Source organism: Geospiza fortis, unplaced genomic scaffold, assembly GCF_000277835.1.
Source record: "Geospiza fortis unplaced genomic scaffold, GeoFor_1.0 scaffold403, whole genome shotgun sequence".
In the NCBI taxonomy this organism is placed as follows: domain Eukaryota; kingdom Metazoa; phylum Chordata; class Aves; order Passeriformes; family Thraupidae; genus Geospiza; species Geospiza fortis.
In genome coordinates, this window is record NW_005054336.1 from 4120937 (window position 1) to 4136456 (window position 15520).

The 15520-nt window shown below is 34.8% G+C and overlaps 1 protein-coding gene across 4 annotated transcripts in view; it reads left to right on the forward strand.

Moving 5' to 3' along the window:
* PTBP2 (polypyrimidine tract binding protein 2) overlaps positions 1-15520 on the forward strand; it is a 43112-nt gene that overhangs the window by 10933 nt on the left and 16659 nt on the right. For all 4 annotated transcript variants that reach the window (XM_005422091.2, XM_005422089.2, XM_014307455.2 and 1 more), the window contains exons 2-6: positions 255-330; positions 11404-11576; positions 12000-12143; positions 14558-14722; positions 14800-14910. In XM_005422091.2, the coding sequence (XP_005422148.2) occupies positions 309-330; positions 11404-11576; positions 12000-12143; positions 14558-14722; positions 14800-14910 (615 nt within the window). In that variant the 5' untranslated portion in view covers positions 255-308. The remainder of the gene's footprint in view (positions 1-254; positions 331-11403; positions 11577-11999; positions 12144-14557; positions 14723-14799; positions 14911-15520) is intronic.

Consider the following 15520-nt stretch of genomic DNA (forward strand, 5'->3'; position numbering starts at 1 on the left):
TTTATTTAATTATATTTTAATTTGAAATGCTGGACAAAATTACTGTTCAGCAGTTCTCATTGTGTCCAGAGATGGCTATATTTCAGTGGTGGGTTAAACAACTATGCTTAAGCTGCTCTCATTTCAGATTGCCATGTAAATATTCCGCTTTACTTAGATTTCAAATTGTTGCACTTATCTGAAAAGAGGAAGTATCATCTTTAAAAATCACAAAATAGAGGAAAAAAAATCTCTTACTGTCTCTTTCTTTTTAGAGAGGATCTGACGAACTTCTTTCAGGCAGTGTACTCAGTAGCCCGAACTCTAACATGAGCAGCATGGTAGTTACTGGTAAGTGATGCCCTTTCAAAGGAGAAATCTATAATTTATACTTGGACTCATTTCCTGTTTACAAGGGGAGAACACCAAAACAAGAATCCGTTGTGCTATAGAGGGATAAACTGTTGGCTTGTATTAGAATATAGTGACTTTGTATTTCCTACAAACCTTGGGTGTCTGAGAAGAATAATCCCACAATCAACAGGCAACTTTCAGATGTCTGCACATGAAATTGTTGGTGGGTGATGGGATGAAAAATCACAGTTCTCTTGTACAGCTGCCTTTAAAGTAAGGACTCTCAGCTGCAAAGGTAAACAGCCCAGTAAAATCTCAGGCAAAGGTAAACAGCTCAGTTCCTGTGTGACATCAACTTCTTTACTCATGGTCATCCACAAGTCTGGGTGTTACAGGGAAGACCACTGTGCCAGTTTGATAATACAGTGTGGATTCAGGAAGAGAGACTTCTGGGTTTCTGCTCAAGCAGGAAGCTTCACTTTGCTCCTTCAGTTTGAGATCACAGTGGTAGAATATCAGAGCAAAGAGACTGTGGCTGTTCTTGAATCTGTTTTCTGGTGATGCTAGATAGAAAGGTTTTTTCATTAATTGTCACACACTAAAATGCCTTCTTTTGCACTTGATGCTTCTGTATGTTGAATGTACATTAAGTTCCCTTGGAAAGCTCATTTCTGAGGTCTTGCTTTTTCTTTTTTCTTTTTCTACTGTACTATTAATTTTGTGTGGGTTTTTTCTCTTTTTTTCCCTCTTGCCTTAGAGATGTGGAGGAGTTAATTCATGACATCAGAGGGTTGCTGCACTTTCCAGTCACTTGCCTGGTTCGCTGTTCTACTGTGCCTGATTTTCTGTATTCATGGGGTCAGCAGTATAATCACTGATATTAATAGCAGACTATTTCCATTTTAAATTGTTAGTAAGAGGTTGGGATTCAGGGTGCAATTTCATGTTACTATTAGGGTGCTGTGGTGACAGCTCTTGCTAGAATGGGTGGCTCTGTGCTTTCTCATCCTACATCTTTAGCACAAGCAGAAAAACCTCCAAATCCACGTTTCTACTACACTCTTCTGTTGGAGTGCTCATACACTTGCAGAGTACGTTAATGCAGCATTAAACTAGGCTAACAAAATGAAGTCGTTTTCCCTTGTAGCAGCTTTCTGATCAGTCATGTGATTGCACAGTTGTAGACACAGTGTAGTGTTGAGTGGAGGAGTGTGGCAGCAGAAGAAAACCACTTCCACTGGCAGTTCTGTAACCAAAGGTGACGAGGTTATTCCTTTGGAATAAGTCAGAAATGCAGTGCAGTTTAGTGCATTCATAGCCATTTTGGAACCTCAGAACATATGTCTCTCTTTTCTGTTTTTCTTACTTCCTTCTGGTTCTGAAAGAGGTCCCTCTTTTGTTCATTTTCTTGATGTCCTCTTCAGTCCTGGATATTTAGTGCTTCATCAGTTTGCTTTACTTAAACAAGAAACAGCTATGCAAAGGAGTTGTGTGCCAAGGGTTTGGGTTTCAGCAGTGGACATTAAGACAGGACCAAGTCCTAAACATTACCAAATTTTCTATATATTTTTAGATAAACTTTTAGTTCCAGGAAATTAAATGCAAATTAATTTATGAAAGGAAAAAGGAGGGAAAGGAAAAAAAATTGAAATAAGAATTATAATTTTAAGGTTTCGTAACAAGAAATACGAAAGCTTGTCTAAGCAGCCCCTACATACAAATTCTTCCTTAAAAATTCTGAGAATGGAAAAGCATGTTTTGATCCTGTTAGGTTGATGTATGGGATAGAAGTTTGATGTATTTAACAGATACATTGCTTCCCATTTTGTTTTTATTTCCCAGCTGACTGAGGGTTTGGGTTTTATTTTTGGGAGTTTCTTTGTTGCGTGTGGGAGTATTCTTGGTGTGGGTGGGGTTTCTCTGTTTGGGTTTTTTTGGCATCCATAACCATAACTCAAGAAACAATCTCATTAGCAGCAGTGGTTAGAGTTGTGATCTGGCTCCTGTAGTATCAGATGCCTGTCATTAAAAGTTTCATATGAGTTCAGTAATATGTAAAGAAGATTGGTGGAAAAATAATTCCAAACAAACAAAAACCCACAATCTGAATGCAGTGCTGTAATTCAAGTCATTCTCTACAGCAGTCTGTGAAAAGGGGATTAGCTTGTTTGGGTGTTCTATTTTTTAAACATTTTCTTGGTATTGTATTCAAATTTCATTCTGTTTGTCTTTTTGAAGTAGCACAAAAACCCCCTGTAGAGAAGGATAAATCTTCTGTTCAGCTTCTGAATATATCCTCTCATAGCTCTTTTTTTTACTGTGAACCAGGAAGTACTTTTTCCAGACTTACACAGTTTACAAGTTCAGATTGTAAACTCAGAAGTAGTTAGATGTGAAATTGAAACCTCTGTTAATTTTTTTGTAGCCATTTCCTGAAGCCAAATGAGTTCAAGTATTCTTTCTATCTGAATTGATGTCTTCCTTATGCTTCAGTTCTGTTATTACTTTTTCTCTTCACAAGAATTTAAAACTTTAGTCAATTAAACTTTTTTTTTTTTTTTTGCTGTAGCCAAGGTGATGAATCTTTCCCAGATTTTCTAGGGTTTCAGGGACCCTGTGATCATTTATTAAGTCCCTTGTAAATGAGACATGTTGTAGATACTTGCCTATGTAAAACTAATACTTGTTCTTGCCCTTTCATTCTTAGAGTTGGGAAGTGTCATGGTGTTATTATGAGACTTGGCCATTGTTTCCCAGAGAATATAGAAACCTATTCTGGTTTTGACTGTGATATTTCCAATATCTGACTCTGTGATATTTTTCTAAGTAGATAGCTAGGAGAACAGAAGAAAGAGATGGTTTGTCTTTGTAATCCTCTGGGCCTTTTATTGGTGAAAGTGTACACAGTCAAAAAAGCAGTTATCAATAGCAGTGCCTTAGCAGGCCTAAACTTTGAACAAAATCTTGTCAATCACAACCTCATTTCTTTCTCTGCTGTAGAAATATTAACCTAAACCAAAATGCCTAAGTTGTCAAAAAACCTACCTTTTCGTGGAAGGAAGGGGTTTTGGTGGAACTGGGGGCGGTGTCGTTATGGGTGAGCTGGAGATGATTTTTTTAAAATGAACATCCTACCCTTTTATCATAGGAAGAGTTCCTTTAGTGAGTTGTGTTGGGGTTTTTTGGGGTTTTTTTGTTTGGTTGTTTTTTTTTTTTTTAATTCAGCTGCCATTCAGTGAGAATACTGTAGTACTTCAATGCTTTTATGAATACTCTTGCTCTAATCTTCTCTCCTAGTGAAAGGCATGAAAGAGGAATGGTTTCTCTGCCCTATAGGGAGTCTTGCAGATGAATCCTTTCCTATTTTTTTGTGAAAGAAACTTGTGAAATTGGTGAACAAACGTTTGATTTGCATTCTTACTGATAATTTGAACCACTAGTAATTCTCTAAAAAAGGCCAGCATGTTTGACATGGCTCAAAATGTAAGGCCTGATCCTTGGGCCTTTTCTAAACAGTTTTGTCACCTGTATCCATCCTCCAGACTGTGTCGGTGACAGCAGGTTACATTAGCAGTCACTACAGGTGAAGTTACTGTTTTAGGTACTTTCTATGTCTTTTGTAAAGGAGCAGTCTTAAGACTGTAAAGGAGCAGAATTCTACACTTGGATTGAGATGACTTTTGTCTCTTAATACTGAACCCTGTTTTGGACAAATTTGATTATTGTCATTGTTGAGGAATTTCATTTCAGTTAAGTGTTTATATTTAAATATACAAGATTTATTCTTGTTCCTGAACCAGGTTGGACAGTATGGCAAAATATTATTCTGTAAATATTAAGGGAAGGATCCCATCCACTAGATTAGAATTTGTAGCAAGGGAGAACAGCATGTAAAGTACAAGATCAGCAAATATCTAAGCTTAAGAAGTTCTTTTTTTATGTTACATGTGTAAGTTTCTGATGTTTTTAACACCAGCTGACATGAGTATATTAAAGTTGTGTTCTCAGAACTACAGGCCTTTTACTACTGCTTAAACTACTGCTAGTTTTCCTTTAGCTTTTTTTGAAAATATTGTCGAAGTCTATTCTTATTCCATTATCTTGCTCGACTCGGATTTCTTTAGAGAGCATAATCTCATGAAGATCCATGAGTTAATTTTTTCTGTGTTGGTGCACAATGACTAGAAAGACTCCTTAAGTAAACTAAAATATGATTTGGTAACAAGATTCTGAGAAACCAGAGCTGAAACCAGGATCTTTAAATAAATATTGCTGTTTCTGACCTTGCTAATGGTTTTGAAGACATTAGTAAGGCAGATTGCAAATGATTGTACATAAATAATGTTTTTACCTTTCAGTGCTGTATGTTCAGTAAGTATGTAGCTGTTTATTCTGCAGATTTTAAATGTAAGAAAAAAATCCCTTATCTTTAAAAACTGGAAAAGTTGTTTTCTCTGTAAAGGAGTAACCTCCTCTGTAAAGGGGTTACTTTTTCACTGAACTTGGTGTGAGGCTTTGGCTGTTCAGGAGGATTGCTTAATGGAATTTGTAGGAAGAGTTATCTGTGTGGAGATGCTCATGCCATGAACTCATTGCTGAAATCCACATACAAAAAAGGTAAAATTTTTAAGTGATATAGATAAAAAGTGAAAGATGTTGATGAAAGTTTTATGAAAATTGGCTTGTCAAAGACAAGAAGAATTGGCAGGTTTTCTTGTTGCAGCTGCCATCAATTTCATTGTTCACATTTGTGTGTTTAAAGTAGACCAGTAGAAACATTCCAAAATCATTTTGCAGCTGAGCTCACCAAACTCCTGGAGCTTTGAATGGTACTGTTTATCTTGTTTTTACTTAATTAGCAGGGAATGTTAGGAGTGACTTTGGTAGGTAGTTCATTGTATTAACAGAATAATTAGCACTGAGGCATACAAAGTAATAATATTTCAAGTGCTGTATTTAACTTGGGCAGTAAACATAGATATGTCATAGATGTGCCATTTTTGCTAGCACATTAAGTAAAATTACTTATTAGTTAAAATTAATGATGCCTAAACTTAGGTAATTTACTTCTGAAGTTTTCAAATTGATTACAATTAATAATAATTTGAAAGATTTTAAGAAGTAGGTTACATGTGACTGGAAGGTATTGTAATTTAATAATACTGCATACTTTACTTATTTCTACAGATACATGGATTTAGAAACTTAGAAAAAATAAAAAATCTCCGGATGGGAGAAATAAAATGTGGCCATTATTATCAGTTTGGGTAATTTCTGTCTGCATTGCTATGCTGTGGTAACTCCTTGTTCTACTTCAGTTGGATTTCACTCTAGCCTGTGGTATTTTTACATATTTTTAGGGACTAAATTAGGTGCATTCATGTTAGGCTGCAGCATTGAACAGCCACTATACCATACTGTAAATGTATTAGCATAGTTGCTTCAAAAACTCAGTGCTCAGTGTATTTTAAAACAGGCACAGCCTATGTGCAGATGTGCCAATTAAAAGCTGTATTAAAGTTTTCTTTGTTTCGCTATGTTTACTTATTTAAGCTCAAATTCCTCTTAAGCAATAGTCTTTGTAGCGTAAGATAGTTTTAATATTGATTGGTCAAGATTTTTGTATGCACATGGCTCATGTCTGTGATAAACAGCAAAAAAACCCATTAACAAAAATGTAATTAACATTGACCAATGTAATCTAACCTTCAAGGTTAACAAATGTGGACTTCAGACAACTTCATATTCTATGTGTTTTTATAATATTTTGAGTATAGTATCTCCTTTTCTTGTTCTTTCAAACATTTTGAATTCCAAATTTTATCTATAGGTTGAACTTTTGAAGATTTACATGCTAAAGTAAAGGGCCTGTGTATTTGCTTTTGGGAGCCTGGGAGAGGTCACTGGTCAGCTCCCTTCCTACATTCTATCACTTACATCAGGGTAGGGTACGTATAGGAAAACTTTCTTTAAGAAAAGAACTTTCCAGAAATGAAACCACAGTGATCTCTATTATACAATTTGCGATTGTCTGCAGTTTGTTGCTGGTTGGTTGAGACAGATGATTGTGTTCAGTAGCCAGTGTAACATTTGTCTAATAAACTAGATATCTTCAGTTGCATTGCCTTTCTGTTAGTCACTTATTTCCTGTCTGGATATGTGTCTGATGTTCTACAGCTGATAACATTAAATCACATATATTTAGCCAAGGTAAAACAAGTAGTGCTTTCTATGTAGAACAGCACTGAATACTACTGCTATTAGGTGTCTTGTCTTTAGTATTTACAAACTGAAAGGTTACTTTTTTTTTTAATTGGTTGTTGATGTGTACTGGCAGTTGTGAACCAGAGTGATTTCTGCAGGAAGTATGTGTATTTGTACATTATTTCACTAGTGCAGATATGCAGGAATTTATAGCCAGTGTCTTGTGGTCATTTTTACTTTTTTTTCCCTAATTTTCAGGAACTAATGGGTGAAAGCAACTTTATATTGTATCCAACTTTTTTTGCCTGTACCCACATAGTTACATTTCTGTATTAGGAGATTGTGTGCTTATAAAAAAGTTTATGATACAGAAAATTATGCATCTAAAATAAAGGTCTCAGAACTCTTAGGTCATATTTACATATTTCTTTTTTAAAAGTGCAGAGAAAAGCTCCTCTAGGATGAAATTTTATGAAATTGTTTTCAAAATCAGCTATTATCAGATAGTAAGCTATTCATTCTTTGCTAGGACTTAGGGTGAACTTAAAAACAGTTTTTCTGCAAAAACTGCTTGGTTGCATTGAATATTCATAGCTTGAATGATTGAATGACTTGGACTTAAAATATGCCTTGTGTTTGCTGCAGTTCTTTTTGTTTCTTTTTTATATAGGTTCCTATTTCTTTGTTTAATAAAATAGGAGTTTCTCACTGAAAATGCCAGGACCTGAGTTGCTCAGATTGTGGCCATTTAAAGGCTTTGTCAACCTGTAAACATTCAATTTCACCAGGTTGGTCTATGCTGAATTGAAGGAACTCTATTCAGCAGGGATGTGGCTTATGTGTCAATTATATTTAAATTGAAGTATCCTATTTGGATGTGAGAATAATGCTTTGAATATCATTAGTAAAGATGACATCTTGTTTAAGATATGGTTGTCTCATATCACATGGAAACTGAATTCTTCATCTCCTTGGTGGAGAGATGCAGAGCACTTAGATCAGTGCTATGGTTGTTAACAGAACGTGGGTTTTTACAATAGTCTGAATTGAATATTCCTGAACCATTCCTGTGCTCAGTGGATCTTGGCCGTGTAGGATTAATGGTTGGGCTCGATCTTAAAGGTCCTCTCCAACCCAAATGTTTCTATGATTCAGGGCTAGGTTTCTAATTTTTTTTGGTTTACATTTTTTTTAAACTATGCATTTGCAGCTATAACTTGATTTGTAAATGAGCTAACACTGTGTTTTAGTCATTCTCCCAGTGCTTCTTAAAACTTTTTCTCCCAATGCAAATATTGTAGCCTGCTCTTTTCAGTGCATATTTATGTTTGTTAAAGTTTTAGCAGTAAAATGTTTGAATTGGATCAAGATTTTCAAGTCCAGTGAAAGCCAAACTACCTCATGAAATAGCTACTTGCCAGTAAGTCTCCAGTTTAACAGCAGTTTCAGCAGTAGTTATTAGTCAGCTTGTGAGGTCTCCTCCAACATCCCTTGGCCTCTCCCCAAGTTTCAGCAATTTTGTTTTATGTGCTGTATAGGGAAGGATCTTTCAGGTTGTTGCTGCTTAGGCATAGACTCTATTTCTACCAAAAGACCAGGTTATTCCTCTAGTACCTTGCTCCCCTTGACTTGGCTTTTAACCTTTATGGACCCTGATTCTGCTAATAAAATTTGTTAGAGGATGAGATTTGTTGTTTTAACAGTAAATTCACCTTTCAATGGCTCTGAACAAGTTGTGCTTCTGTGTCATAAATGTGGTTTTCTATTCCCAAGTGCAATTTAATGATGCGTCTTCAGCTGAGAAGTACCATTTATAATGACAAATAAGAGACTACAGTTAGAGAGGTGTCATACAGTGCCAGAATCTCTCAATAACTCTCCTAAAAGCTAAATTTAATTTGTTCCACGAATGTCTTAAAAGTTCACTTGTGTATGTTCATGCATATTTAGTGTATGATACACACTTCATTACTGGAACAGGAAATTACTGTTAGGTGATACTGAATGGATAACCAAAAGTAGTAAAAGTACATATTCTCTTTGCATTCAGCAGCTGACACGTTCATTTCTTCTGTCTTCCAAAAGCCATTGTTAAATCTTTTGGCATAAATTTTACTTTAAGAAGGTGGGCTTCATTTTTTAATGAATGGTACCAGTTCAGCTTTCATTGTACAAGAGAGGCTTTTGCCCATAAGTAATAAACAGCTTTTGTCATGTTTACCTGCCCTACTGCTAAAAACATTTTTTGGGCAATTCCATAGCACTGAGAATGCTTGTTGCCAGTCCCCCCATCCTGTCCCTCCCACCCCCTGTTTTCTGATTGCCATATGTTCTTTTGTGCCTAATTCTGTATTTTTTTGTATTACTGTAATATATTTATCTGCTTTTTTACAAAAATGTTTTTGCCCAGGCACTTGTCTACATAGCTTTTTTTACAGTAAGTAAAAAAAGTTACAAGTACAGTGTAGTTGAGGTTAAGACTGTGTAAAAAATAAAATTGTGTGAGAGGCTTGTGTATGTGAACTAAGTTAAAGCTCTTAGTTGCTGTTTAGGAAAAGATACACATATTTAGTACATCAAAATGCTTCTTTTAAGCTTCTTTAAACTTACTGCAGCAAAAGTTGAAAAACTGTGAAAATGCCAGTATTAGTAGCAATGCTAATAGATGCAAAATCAATTGGGTAATACAGTAATTCATAAATTATTGTGTTAAATAATTATTAGAGAAACATTTAATATACATATATGTGAGTAATTATATACTGGCCAGTGATACCTTTACTAGAAATGCTGGGATTACCTGAAGCCTAATTTAAATAAGAACTTTAGTGTAACAAAAAGTAAATTCCTGGACATTGTACTGTGGAAACGTTAATATGTTAAAATTGTTTGTTGAAAAGCACACAAAAGACGAAACAGTTCTGTCCATACTGATCTGAGCCATCATGGTGAATATTTTTCTGGTGATGTAAAAAAAAGAGGCTTCTTAATTTCAGAAAATTCTTTAGTTTGAAAACTTTTTCTCGTTTTCATTTCTGATTGGTAATGTTTCATATTTTTTGAAACTTTATGAATTGAAATTATTCAGAAAACTGAAGTATGAAGGGCATTGGACATGTAGTCTCAGTATCGCCATAATTCTTTTATCCTTTGCAAGTTTGTTTTTAACATGTTTGTAATGCATTGTCCAGCCTATTGTACTTTGCCTTGTTTCTTCTCTTCGGGTTTTTTTTTATTTTTGTAGAGATTTAAATTGAGAACTAGAGAAGGCTGTTGTGTGATGAGCTTCAGGTGAAAAGTGAAAGTACTTTTTTCCCACAAAGTTTGGCTCTCTGTCTCTTTGAGATAGTGTTATAATAATGTATAATTTTGAGCAAGTGAAACCTGGCTGCCTGGAAGCTCAATCTCACCATGTTTGCCAAAATGGTACGGGTTAGAGTCCTGTGTAGACTTCAGATCCTAGGTCAGTGTGTATTTCAAATTTTACTCTTCTGTGTTCCACCAAAATTTGTCTTTCTCTGCAGCAGACCAAAATAAAACACCTACTATTGCATGGATTCTAGCATTGTCAGTTGGGAGATACTGCTAGCTGAATTTTAACCAGTCTTGAATGTTGAGGTTTTTATAGTTTTGCCTGCTGTAGTAAGGTGGAAAACACTGTGTGTTCTTCAGTGCAAGAACTTTTTAAAAGCTTAGTCATGGAAATTTTTTTGGAGGAGGGTTGATGGTAGTGGTACAGGGTGTGGGTATGGAGTTACTACATGATGTACCTCTAAGACATACTGTTTTTAACTAATAGGATATTTTGAATTTTATATTTAGATAAATCTAAACTTTTTTTTTGGTAGAAGAAAGGGAAGTCTTATCACTTGTTTCACTAATGTCTAAGTGCATACTGATTTCCAGCACTGATTAATTCATTAATATTATATCTTATGACAGTGTTGTTCTTTAGCTCTTGACTCTGATGTTTACTCCACTGACATGTTTTTAACCAAAGTTAATAGTTTTTTTCTGGCCTTCTTTCAAAAGCAAGATTTCTTCCATCCAACTGGTTAGCTGCTTATTCAGCAAAAGGAATTCCAGTTGGAATTTTGCTGTAATTCTTTGCAAGAATTCTGGAGAGTATTCTGAATAGTCTTTCTGGTGTTTTGTACATTGATGCTAATGCTTGCCTGATTCTTTTAGGGAAATGTATCTGGATCTTACCCCATCCCTGTCTGTGTTGGCTGCATCATGTTATTAGTTGGTTTTTCCTTTTTTATGAGTGAGCTCGTGGTTCAGAAGGGACGTTTTCCTACCTTAAATTGTTGGTTTCATCAGCTTTTTGTGATGTCAGTCCTTTGGGTCATCCCCTTTCTCCGCTCTGATCTTTCCCAGCATTAATGATGCTTCCTGTCTTGCTTTGTTACTTTTCTACTTTTCGTGTCCAGTTCCTTAGTGCAAGCAGTTCTTAAAAAAACTCTGGGATCTATTAATGGTTCACCACTATTTTATTTCTTTCAAAAAATCTCTGGGTAGCCACTAACTGTTTTTACTTTAATGTGTGTTGGAGTTCTTATGTGAGCCCTTGTTGGACATGATTAATATCATGTTATTCCATGTTATTATATGAGATGCTTCACTGAAAGTGAGGTGTAAAGGGTTTGCTGAGGTCTCTGTTAGATGACGAAGTCTTGAACAATCTACCTTCTATGAAACTAGCATTTGTCTCTGCAGAATTTGTTCTGAAGCCTTGAATTTGACCTAAACCAAATGAGATTACTCACTTAAAATTAATTTCATGTTTATAATTAAAAGCATTTTTTAATAAAGCATTAAAAGTATCAGTAAACTTTTCAAATAGAGTCTGAATATGTCTTTCAGCCAATGGTAATGACAACAAGAAATTCAAAGGTGATGATAAAATGGATGGGGCTCCTTCTCGTGTTCTTCATATCAGGAAATTGCCTGGGGAAGTGACAGAAACAGAAGTTATTGCTTTAGGTTTACCTTTTGGTAAAGTAACCAACATCCTGATGCTGAAAGGGAAAAACCAGGTAATTTGATGCTTTTTGTTTTTTTCATATGCTTGCTGTCTGATTTCAAAATGTATTGTTAAAATGCTGTTGAAGTAAGTCATAAAGCAGTAAGTATTCTAGAAAAAAAGAGCTTTTGTTCCTTTCTTTTTTTAAATGAATTTATGCCATCTTTTACTAAATTTTGGGGGGAAACAAAATTTGGCAGCTACATAAAGCAAAAAGTTAGTTGGAAGATAAATATTTATTCTTGCATCTTCACTGGTGAATTTTTGGAGATGAAGTAGCTTATCAAATAACATTGGTATGTGTAGAATGACATTTTCTGAAGGCTGATATCAATTTGTTAAAATATGTTATCAAACCCTTTTTTTTTTAATGTACGTCTAATATGAAGATTTCCTGCTTTGTAAATACTGAAAATTTTAATTCTTTTAATTACAGGCATTTTTGGAACTTGCCACAGAAGAAGCAGCTATCACTATGGTTAATTACTACTCTGCTGTGACACCTCATCTTCGTAACCAACCCATTTATATCCAATATTCCAATCATAAAGAACTAAAGACTGATAACACACTTAACCAGGTATATTTACTGTTCAGTAGTATCACAAATGCAGACAGTAGAAGATGAGGCATGGCATGTTCTTGGCTCATGTGCCATGTTTGAATCGTTTGGTTTTGTCCACATTCTAACACTCCTGTGGTCTTATCTATGATTGTTCCATTTTGTGGCACTGAAAGGCCTTTGCTTTCTGTGCCGTCTTTCCGTTACAATAAATTTTCTTAATGTGTCCTTGATGTCAGAAGGCAAAGGTTCTGAAGTGTGTTTTTAATAGTTATTTAAAAGTTCTAAATAACTTCAAAGTTTTTGTCTTAGTTTAGAGACTGTAGGATGGTACAATTAACTTCCTTGTTAATTGTACACCTGAGATTCCAATGCCAATTTGAATTCCCCTAGTGGTAGTGGCTAATGCCAATGCCTAAATTTCAGTGCTTTGGATGATCACTCCAGTAGCACTGGTAACCTCAGCTTGTGATCTGCTTTTTCTGGAGAATAATACCCTAATGATCACTTTAGAGACAAATGTACTTAATAACAAAACATCATTTTGATCCCCATTTTGCTCTTGCCTCTCGAGGACCTATTTCACAACAAATACAGATACATATGTCTATTTTTAGTAGAATTGAAGAATTGGCACAAGTAACATGGTGACCAATTAATGCAAACAATAGAGAGATAAGAGACTCAAACCTACCAGAAGTCTGATGGTTATTTTAAGATTAATTTCTTATGTTGCATTTTTGATGATACAAAAAACAGTGTAAGTGCCAAATTAATTTCTATTAATTGTGTCCTCTATTAGGACATGTAAATAGTAAAGTTATAGCTGTTGCCTTTGAAAGCAATTTCAGGGTAATCTATTGAAAGACATTTTGGTTCAGATCAAGTATAGTGTTGATTTTTCTGTTGGTCTTTCTAAATAGTCTCGTTCCTTAGAATACTTTGATTTATTTTTATAGCGATTACCCACCCTCCCAAATGACTACTTAGGTATGATGCTAGATATTATTTTGAGGTTGTTTGACAAAATACTCTTAAGAATTTTAATATTTACCATTTTTTTTAGTCCTGTATTCCTTCATGTACTCACATTAATTTTAATGGAATGAAATATGATGTATAAGTATGTATAGACAGTGCTGACAAGGGTCATACGTTAAAATTGACTTCACAAGTTGTAGTTCATTGTGTTATACAGTTTGAACTTTTCCAGTCACTGTAAGTATTGATATTTAATTGATATGAACTTGTATAAAGAGTAGGAAATAATTATGCAACTCAACCAAGTATCTGGCTATCTTGAAAGTTGTGTTTCATGCATTAGGGAAAAGAAGTGTAATTGAAAGAGATTTCAATGTAATTAATGTTAAATGTAGAGGTAAATTTTGTTTTCCCAACTGGTGTTCACCAGGTCTTTTTTTTTTCCCCTCCTTTCCTTATTCATTGATTTGATTCAGTATGAGGAATATCATGTAAGTTGTGAGACATGGAATGGTATAGTATCTCTAATACCTTTAAAATATGCAGTATGCATTAATATGATGGTTATTATTTTTACCTGGCATGCTCACTTGTCTCTCTTGTTTTGTATTGTTTTGCTTCATAAGGGGACTGTAATGAAAGTATTAAATGGAACCTCTTTTTTTCTGCCCTTTTTCTCAGAAAAAGACATCTAATCTTTCTGATACTGTCAGTTTTGGCAGTGGAAGTAGTTACATACATTTGTGTTTTTGTGGTATCATGATTACCTTTGAATTTCTAAAATCCTACTTCTGTTTAAAAACAAAAAAAAACCCATACATGGAGAGGATTTTGTTTTTCTTTTTACAAAAGAGGGTGGATAACAGACACTAGTTTGTTTACCTCTCTGGATACTACTTTCTGACATTTGTTAGTCTTTTGTATTATTTCATTGTGTTAAAACTGAGAAGTTTGGACATGTTAGTTTAGAATTTTCCCTTCCCGTTAGAACCTTCTACATAATTAAAATGACAGTGGAATGTTAGCTGAGATACAACCTTTTGAACATAAGACAAGTACCTCTGCTTTCTGTAGCATCAGCGTTTTTCCTTGGTTGGTTTGTGGGTTAGTTTAGCTTTATTTCCTGTAAAGGAAAGAATCTTGAAACCTACAAAATCCTCTTTATCCTTACTAGTAGAACAACAAGCTTTCTACTAGAAAGATTGATGTTGGTGCCTTTTTTTGAAGCCCCTCCTTAATGTGACATAAGGATTAATTGCTGTTTTTGTTGGCTCTTCTCACAGAGTCAGACTGCATTGCACTTAACGTTGTGTTATGTCTGTAGCTCTGAGTTTTAAATAAGTGGACTATTTTGTGTTTCTGGAGTTAACTATATTAATATTTCTAACTAATTTCAAGCTGTTATCTTGAAATATTAAGAAAATCTCTCTTCTGTCTTATTTTTTTTAAAGCGGGCCCAGGCTGTTCTTCAGGCAGTGACAGCTGTGCAGGCATCAAACGCTCCCATTAGTGGGACCACTGTTAGTGAGAGTGCAGTGACTCCAGCTCAGAGTCCAGTACTTAGAATAATTATTGACAACATGTACTATCCAGTAACCCTGGATGTTCTTCATCAGGTAAGTCAGATTTCACTTTAGCTTGAGCTATGATTGGGAGAAACAGATGTGTAAAACTGTACAATGTTTTTTGGCAGATATTCTCTAAATTTGGTGCTGTATTGAAGATAATCACATTCACAAAGAATAACCAGTTTCAAGCTTTACTGCAGTTTGGTGATCCAGTAAATGCACAGCAAGCAAAGCAAGTAAGTATAGTTCTCTTCTAAAGCTAGAGATCTTCCTGTACTCTCAGTATTTGTAAAATGTTGATGTAACAGAGTACTGCCATAACAATGTGTCATACTCCTCCACCATGTGTGTGAACTTTTTTGAGATTAAAACAAAATAAGTAGAAGTTAGTTGTTATACTATGTGAAATCAGTGTTTAATGATAGTATGTTTATGGATACTGTGTCTAAAATATTTTAGATATTTGTATGAACAAATATTGTAGTAAGACTGCACAGAGATGAAATAATATGCAAGACTGCAATAGTAAAAATGTCTACCAGAAGTAAGAATGTAGGATGTCAGGGTGATGCATAATTAATTCACTGTAAGCAGCAAATTTAGTAACCCTTTTGAGTTGTTGTTGGCAGGTACTTTTAAGCATCCATACCAAAATGTGATTTGTGGATTAGTTACAGATTTGTGAAAGTACTTAGTTATAGTATCCTTAAAAAGAAAAAGAAAATCTAAACTAATATGTAACCATAAATGCCCAGAAGAAAGAGTGCAATTTACTCATGTGACCAGACTGTGAAGAAGCTTTGCAGCAGTGATGGGTGAGCAGGATCTTGCTTTTGTTTTATAGGA